Here is a 9,325-nt window from a genome sequence, read left to right as displayed (position 1 = left end):
AGAGCTGGACAAGAGTAGCACGGGTCAAAGGAGGGGTTTCCCATGAGGGCTGACCTATCAGTTTGCTTAGAACAGTCTGTCTAGAGGAGATGGACAATGAAATGCCCCAAATTTAGTTGGAATATATTTTGTTTATTTTAGCAGGACATTCAGCAAAAAGTGACAACATTTAGTATAATCTGCTGTGTTGAGGAACTTGTGTACTGGAATCGCCTTCAAAAAAGTTGGAGTTAACCAGTTTGTATTTGATGAGCTAAAGAAAGACAGTACAGCTCCTTACTAAGACTTTGTAAGATGACTGATGTTACGCTTGAATAGAAGAGATGAACGCAGCTCCTCCAAAATAAAATCCTGGTAGTAACGGGTCATTTTTGGTATTTTTTAAGCAACTTGTAGGACAAGATGAGTTCTCCTATCCCTTTGCAGAACACTTGAGTGTATTTTTATAACAATAGGATTGCTTTCATTTTCAGAAAAGTTTGTTCTTGACTAGTAATATAAGAAAAAAACCAACCCCTTCATTTATGGGATTGATATTGTTTAGCAGCACACCAGTGGTAAAATGTTCCCAGGTCAGTTGAAGAGAAGAAAATACCATTATGACTTTAATTTAACACACTGTGCAAGAAGCGTATAGAGTCAGGTATGAAATGTTGCTTATATTATGTTTTGTTGGAAGTCGCATGTCCTGACCAGTCTGCTGTGCAGTCCATTGAGAAAAACACAACCAGCCTCATCAAATGCTGATGATTTAAACATATTTCTTGTACAGTAATATTACCAAAAAATATTCTTGGTCAAGAAATAAAAGGGGCATGCATGTTACTGAAAGCTGTGAAATAAGATCTTTTTTCAGCTTTTTATTGCACACCTTTCCCTGAAAAAAACAGTAACAGCAAATTGGACTGACTCACTGTTAATAAAAGGCACAAAATTGAAGTGTCAGATGAAGATAGATGGGGTCAGAAAGAAAACACTTCAAAAGCTTGAGAAGCAGTGTTGCACGGTGTTGACAGAATTCATTTAGTTCTTAGAAATGTGATGTATTTGAACTACAGGAGAGATTATAATTAAAGGAGATTTTTGGATTGGGAAATGTTGATAGTTACTCTTTAAGGTTGACAACTACATTCTCCAGCTTCAATTTAAAAACAAAATCTGCCTAACTTTGTAAATCTTAGAGATTCCAAGTGTGCCCAAACCTCAACATTGAAGGGATGTCAAATGTGATCGGTTAAAGGATGTTTGCCACAGTATTACATGTTGGTGAAAGCCTAAACCTGTGCAGGGCCTGTAGATTAGCAATGGGAAATGAAGTGCATATGGGTATCTAGAAGCTGGAGAGATTTCTATTAGAAAAGTTTCGTGGAGTTTGTAGCAAAAAGGTTGTAGATGAAGATTCTCCCTAAAGTTTGAGAATGGAGTTTATTTGTGGATGCTTCCTGTGTTCCTCGTTCTTTCAGTGATACAGCATCCTTTCGTGGAGCTCTTTGAAGCAAGCAGGTTTTTACATGGTACCCCAGTGATTCATTTGAATTGCAGGTCTTGTTGACTTGGTCACAGCCACATGACACAAATATAATTATTTTAGTATGCATAGGATCCAAAAGTGGCACAGGATAAAGCACAATTCTACATAATCACCCTTTAAATTAGCCACGTAGGTCATTAAGATGCTATGCTGTGAGTTCAGTGGTGCTTGCTATTATGTCTTTCCATGTAGTGCACATAACATTCACAAATCTGTTACGCTGTATTAGAATAAGGCTAATCAATATTGCATTGTTTTCTATCACACAGTTCAATAGTAGATTTTAGAAGTTTTGCCACTGGTACTTTAATACACTTAACTGTAAAATGTGCTTTTTACACCATTTTATATTTTGGAGGGAGAGAGGGATGGTTATTTTCCTTTTGAGTATGTAGTCACCTGAAATTTAATTTAAAAAAAAAAACACATTTAAAATGTTTTTCCAAAACTTTTTTTATCTAAATACTATTTTATATCCATTATCTCTGTACCTGACTAATTTAGAAGACAAATTTTAAAATACATTCTTGGCATAGGTCTTCAGGTATAAAATGTTTGTTTCAGAGAAGGGTAACTGCATCATTATAATCACTGCCTTCTGCACTGTGGTGATTCCTTTCTTCACAGGAGAGACCTGTGAAAGCTCTGAAAAGGTAAACCTGCTTGATTGGGATTTGCTAACAGTTTACACACTTGATTTGGTCAAGTTTCATACTTAACTCCTGGTTGCCTATGAGGTTTGTCCTTAGATATCCACATCCCTTACAGCTGCATCTTTCTATAGCTCTAGATGCTACTTTTTAAAAGACTGCAAAATAGCCATATTACCTATATTTTGATTTACGTATCTTTGGGAATGTAACTTTCAGCTCTTCCACCCTGACTAATACATTCTAAGTTACCCTTAAAATTACAGAGTCTGCACAGGTTTTAAGCGTGTGTGGTTACAGTTGGGAAATCAAGAAGGTTTAGAAGCTCTATAATTACTAACTCTTTGTTTATGTAGGTGCAGTCCTTCAGATCCACCACATCATGGTGTACTTTGTCACTGCTGCAGTTCTGAGTAGCGTATCTACGTGAAGATACATATAAAACTGTGTACACATAATTAAAAAAAAATCCAGCACATCACGAAGAGATCTTTAAACCAGTAACATGAGAGCTACTGACCTTTCTGAGAGAAATGTGACGGGGCTTTGCTTGAACAGATGTCTAGATACAAAATGAGAGCATGACACCATCAGTCACTTTTAGAGAATGTAATGCCACTGACTCTTCTGGCCAGAGTTTGTGACTCTGATGGGTTGAAGCATCTGGAGCGGGAGGGTGTTGTTTGTTTTTTTTTTTTTTTTGCAGCTACTAAGTAACAGTTTATACATTTGCTCAGTTTTAGAAATGATGCAATAGGTAATCAGAAGGATATGAGTAATTAATTTTCTCTCTGAACACCTTCAATCTTACTGACAGTAGTTTTAGAGTAGAAGTGTAGTACTTTATATCAAACTCAGTATAAGAGATGGGAGCATAAAATTTTATTCTTTCTAAATTGTGCACAAAAACCTTTGAAGGTGTTCAGAGAGAGTTGGCTGCTTGTATCACCAAGGGAGCACCTTGACAGGAGTCCCAAAAGCTGTTTTGGCAGGAAGTATAGGGTTCACATTTAAGTTATTTATTAAGGTACTGTAAGTAACTCCACTAATATTATGCTGAAGTAGTTTTTTATGTTCTTGGTTGACTGATGTCACGCACTCCACGTTCATCATCTGCATCACTTCACGTATCATCTTTTCCTTTTTGTCTTCAAATGTGATCGTTGAAAAATGAATTTGTCTGGAGTGTGCATTGTTATGTGTCTGTCAGCTCTTGATCTAATGCAAGTTTAATGTTTATCACTGTTTCTACAAGGGCATGACATAACCTCTCTATCTTTGCATACATACAAATGCACCTCCTTTCTTTCTCGCTCCCCCTGCACCAGGGTCTCTGTTGCTGCCCCCTGGTTCCAACTCTCTGGCCTCTGGGTAACACTGCCGCTCAAGTGGGCTCTGGGGAAAAGGGACAGGAGGGACAGATGTTACCAGGGCTGGCAGTTGTTGGGAGGTGTGAACAAGAAGAGGCAGCACGTGCATCTGCTTGTCACCCTGAAGATCAGCAAGCTGACATTCTTACACCTCTAGTTGCCTAAGACCAGAAGACGACTTCAAAATAGTCCCTGGTGTTCCTTGTAAAATAGAAAAGTGTGGCTGTAGTAGAACTTGACAACAAGTGCCTCATGATTTCTTGTGGCCTGCAAGAAATTGCCAAGTGTTCTTCTGCAGTGCAAGCTTAATAGTGGGTTTGTATTGTAATGTTTTGAAGCAAGCTTCACCTGTACCATCCACTCTTCTTGCTTGGCTGCTTCTTTGTCAATGCACCACATCTGGACCACGGGACCAAAGCATCTAGCAATACATTTTATCTGCACTGCAGCTCATGCTTTCAACATCTTTTAAACCTGGCAAAAGAAAGCATTATTAACAACCCAGAGAAGCAACTCCAGAGAACTTTCCCTGCAAATGTGCCATTTTTCTGCATAATTTGCAGGTTTGGTTTGAATTGGTATTAGTTATCCCAGTGTGCCTTTGTTGCATCTCTTCCTCTTTAATCTATGTTGTCTTTATATTGGTGGTTAGTGTACATGAAAACAGTTTGCGTTATTATTGTAATTTATGCTTTCATTTCCCCCCCTCCCCGTTTTTGCAATTAACTTAAAAGTTAGTGAGCCAGCTTACCTACAATTGTCCTACGTATTTCAAAGCTCTGTTTTGATAGTAGGCATCAGGCCTATCCGTTTTCTCTCTTTGTGCTTCCACGGAGTTCCACTTTGATTGTCAACAATTTTAAATAAAGGATAGGAGTAGAGTCTGTAAAAGGATTTTGTAATTCAGAATACTATCATAATAGTAGTTTTCAACATTAGAATAAACAGGCAATTCTTAAAATACATACTATTAATGCTGCAGAATGGTTCACAAAAGCTGGAAGCAATGCTTCTTTAAGAAGAGTAGACTATCCATAAAAACTGCAGTTCTCATAAGGCAAAACCCTTGTATACTACCTTTCTCAAGCCGCTACTTATCAGGGAGGATGGAAATTGAAATTGCTGTTTTGGATGGGAGGTGGACAAAAAGTTCTGCGTAACATTGCTAATCCCTCTCGCTGGGTTCCTGCAGTATTCGTCATGAGTTATTTAATGGTTTTATTTACATCCTCTGTCAGAGGCAAATATCTGCATGCAGTGCCATGCATGGCTAGAAAATATGTTGCATTTTCTCTGTCTTACAAAAGTCACCTAGTCCAAGACATGAGACTCTCATCCTATGAATTGCAGGTACACTATTTTAAATTGTTTATGTTTTTTTCTCGAAGGGGGGGGGAACCCTCATCCTGAATATTTTGTAATGTAAGAGGAAATCACACTATTGCAATACTGTAAATACTATACTATAATAAATAATATAATAAAGTCAGGAATAGGGCAACAGTTTGGGGTTTGAACTTTAATTAGTTTTAAACCGTGGTTGAAATACTGGTTTTTCTTAAAGTCATGTTCTGTGCTCCACTATGCATACGATAGTTTGAACGTGAATCCCCCATGCGTGCTATTTATGTTCTGTATGAAATGGCTCCCAAACCTTGCTCTAATACCGATGTTGCTGTGTCACCACCTCGTGGTGAAGTTGCTGTACGGTAGTTAAATATAGGTATAGAGAAAGATGAAGTTTCTCCATGTGTGTAAATAGACATTTTTGACCGAAATTATTCCTGACTTAATAAAGATCATAATGGCTTTTAACTTCTACAACATGAGCCAATAAAAATGACTAAGCAATCTGTTGTTGAACAAGGATAATATTAGCATGGAAGTTTTTAATCACTGCGGGTATTTTTAAAAGTGATGAGAGATAAATTTTTTGTTAGTCTTACGTTCACTACAAAAAATTTAAAATTTCATATCCTGGTATTCCTAATATTGAAGCAAATGCTTAAATGTTACTTTTGAGCACCGAATTCATACAGGGTGAAGTTTAAATAGCAAAAATCTCATCAGTCACTTACTGATGCTTGCTAAAATTTAAGTTGTCCCAGGGAACTATCAGAGGGCATTTGCATTCTGAATAACAAGAAGAACTGTTAACAGGGGCTTGTGCTGTTTTAGTACCTAAATAGCAGAGTGATTAGCTGGAAATGAGAGTTGGCAGTTTGATCTGACAGTCTATGCGTATGTCCTTATTGCTGCACACCAACGCTTGTACATTCATTTTTTCATAATGTAGTTTTTGATTTATCCTGTAATTTGATCCACTTACAACAAAACTTTACTATTAATGCAGTGATGCATCGGACATTTAATGGATTATGTATCAGAGTAAAATGACTGTGGGATTGTTTATGGCTTACTTGCATTCACTGTGATCAAAAGTGTGTGTACTGAGCAGTGAATTATGTAGAAGATAACTTTGTAAAAGTGGTGCAGAATTTACTTCGTATTCTGAATATTTGCATGGTGGTACATCCATACTTTGTACCAGTTTGATTTGACATGAACTGGCCTGTCTGTGTTTTTTCTTTCTTTTGTTGTTTCATAAAACATGTTTGTTGTAGATGCTCTGTCTACTCCAAAAAGGTATACGATGATAATTTAAACTAGATACTGTCTAAACTGATCAGCCCCAAATTAGATACATATGCTTTCTCATGTTTTTCAGCAAATTCTTCAGTACAGTTTCTTTTTGTTTTATTAAAAGGACACAACAGTAACAGGCCAAGCGTTAGAAACAGTCATTTCAATATGATAGAAAAATAAAAATTCAGTAAGGAAATTAATGTAAACATCAAGACTTCAAGAGCAATTTCTTTTTTTTCCTAAGTTGGATAACAATCTCTTAAAGGTCATCATAGTTTGCAGAACAAGACAAAAAATAGAAAAGAAAAAGCACAAGTATTATATGCATGAAATTAAATGTATTAATATGTATGGCCATACTGTGGCAATGAAAAGCACTGTGGAATATTTTTTCAGAAAAAAATAATATTAAGAAACAATTTTGGGGTTCAGTTGCTTAATTTAGATTACAACTGTGCCTTGAACTCAGGATTTTCGTATGGCCAGAACGAGTAAGCAGTAATTTCTTCCGTAATTGCTTGTATGGACAAAGAATTGCTACTACTGAACAGAATTTATTTGATTAAAAAAGATGGAATTAGCCCAATATAAAATATGTGGAAATGAGCACAGGTATCTGTAGCATAGCAGCAGCCATTCGATCACTGGGGGCTATGGCTTTACAACATGACTGGCTTGGAAGTTGGTAAGGCTTCAAATGTTTTCAACTGGTTTCAACTTTCCTGTGAGCTATAACTACAGTCGTTGGGTATTTTTGTTTGTTTTACTCAGCTGGAAAGCCATCAATTCCAGGCAAGACTACAGGCCCAGAATAAATCAGTGCATTTCAGAAACACTGATGAACCTATTTGTATTTCTTCAAGAAATGTCCCACTTCAAGGAACAAAACCCTGGCAAGGTAAGCACTCCCAAGTAAGATTAACAGTTTGGTAACATAGATTTAAAACAACGAACACCTGAAAAATAAAATACACATTATGATACACTCAGTCTTGAGTTTCTGCTAAGTTCGTCCTGTGCAGAACACAACTGGGTCATCAGTGAGCAAAGTTGCTCACAGTAAAGTTTACAGCAGTACAGTCCCTCCCCTTATGGCTGCTGGAACCTCACCAGTCATTCAATGGAAAGGAAATTTAAAACATCACCATTTAATAAAAACTTGAAAAAGCAGGAAAAGTACACGGTTCCTAAACATAGACCTTTTTTCAAAATAATTTTAGTTTTCAGAAATAGCTGCACAAGTATTATCTGATAGAAGAGAATCCTTCCTAATCTTTCTTCTGTACAGATATAGTTGTTTGTTGGGGTTTTTTTACTGGAAAGACTGAGCTGGAGAACCCAGTTCATGAAGAGGCAAGCAAGACTAAGGTTTCTTCTTTCCTACTAGGAAGAAGATCATTATGTAGTTCTAGCCAAAAGTGAAGCAGCTTTCTTTTCCAAGAAAAATACAAATAATGTAGAAGTATATCATGGCAATAGTAGATTTCATTTTTATACTTGTATTGCTAATTATAAAAATTTAAAAGGAGATTAGGAAGTTTCCCCCCCCTCTTTTGATCTCAGTTAACTTTGCCACAAAAATTTTTCATGGAAACAGGCCCTTCAGAATTAGCAAATTGGAAGTATGTAGTACCACACTCAAATATTAGGATTAGACTGAAAATACATATGAGCAACAGGATGAAATACATTTCAAAGATGTATAAATTATACAAAAAGAAATTATCTGTTTAGGATAATAAAGTTATATTTAAAAGAAGTAGGTGTATATTGAGGTAAGAAAATGCGGTATCAGTATCCACAGTCCTGTAATTTTGTCATGTAGTAACATGACACAGTAACTGTGTGTTAAGAGACATCTAATCCTGATTTAGAAAAGCTAATTTGGACAGCATGCTTTCCTTTCTTTTTCCATGGCTCATTCTCTGAGCCATGTCATTATTCTACTGTTATAGTTATAAGCAAATTAGGCACTGATGCTGTGTGCCAAATGTCTTTGAATTAACCATTTTAATGCAATTCAACTCCAAAAGCAAATGGATTCTTTCTGTAAACTTTCAACAGATCACTTCTGTACCCAGCATTGTGCAGCTGTGAAAGATGCACTATATGTCTCAGTCACAGCAGAGGCCGAATCTCAAATTTTCTATTGAAAATTCAGCTCAGTCTTGTCGTTACGGGGACGCTAGAGTAGCCAACAAGCATCAAGAGAATGCTTGCCAGCGTATGAGAGAAAACAGTTTCACGAAGCAACACAACAGGGGAGAGAACGGTACTCATCGGAAGGATTTTTTTACTTTTGTAAGCATGCAGCAAGTATGCATTGTAATACTTCAGTTAGTGATTTGGGGTTTTTTTCTTCATATCAAGTGTTTAGCCTTTTTTTGTGTAATGAAGGTGAAGTAATTTCTAGTAGTTTTAGCAATAGCCATGAGTTTGTGAAACCTTTACAGTAAATGAATAAAAATAGCATATTTTTATAACAGAAGAGGGGGTGCACCCTAATTAGCCAAAATGAACTGTTTGATGCTTATTTGCACAAGAAGTGTTAAAGTATTTCCCAATCTAAAAAAAAAACCCTTCCATTTTCCACTGCATTCTAGGTTTCATTTAGCATGCAACATTTTTCTTTTGCAAAATGATCTAAATATTTAAACAGTGCAAGTGTTAATGGCCAATTTTAATGTTTTTGCCAGTTTTGCCTACTAGTATGCAGTGTATGTACATTTTTCACTGTCTTGGGAAGTTACATTCCTGGAGTTGTCCTCTCCTATGTCCTGCGTAAGTATAGGCTCTTTTTCAATCATGATTTATGTATGTGGTTTGTTCATTATTTGGTCTCTGTATAGGGAGTGGGGGTTTAATTTATTTATTTATATATACACACACATGCATATATATACGCATATATACATATATATATGTAGGTTCTGACAGGTGCTTTTTGTCATACGGAAGTCAGCTTACAAGTTTTGTCAGCTTGTTGATTTTGGCACAATGTTGCATAGTCGTGTTTCTCAGGTAGATCAAAATCAGACTAAATCAAGAGAATGATAAATATTATAGTGATCATAAATTGTGCCTTACTGGAAGTCAAAAAGGCATCAGTTGATAAGAATACAATGGTA

The 9,325-nt window shown here is 36.3% G+C and overlaps 1 protein-coding gene across 1 annotated transcript in view; it reads left to right on the top strand.

Moving 5' to 3' along the window:
• FAM134B (family with sequence similarity 134, member B) overlaps positions 1-9,325 on the top strand; it is a 24,303-nt gene that overhangs the window by 4,238 nt on the left and 10,740 nt on the right. Inside the window, exons 2-3 of the mRNA XM_009324994.1 lie at positions 6,969-7,095; positions 8,894-8,978. Of these exons, the coding sequence (XP_009323269.1) occupies positions 6,969-7,095; positions 8,894-8,978 (212 nt within the window). The remainder of the gene's footprint in view (positions 1-6,968; positions 7,096-8,893; positions 8,979-9,325) is intronic.

This window comes from Pygoscelis adeliae, unplaced genomic scaffold, assembly GCF_000699105.1.
Source record: "Pygoscelis adeliae isolate BGI_AS28 unplaced genomic scaffold, ASM69910v1 Scaffold86, whole genome shotgun sequence".
Lineage (NCBI taxonomy): Eukaryota > Metazoa > Chordata > Aves > Sphenisciformes > Spheniscidae > Pygoscelis > Pygoscelis adeliae.
Note: the sequence above shows the minus strand (reverse complement) of the source record. Positions and strands in the feature narration are given on the sequence as shown.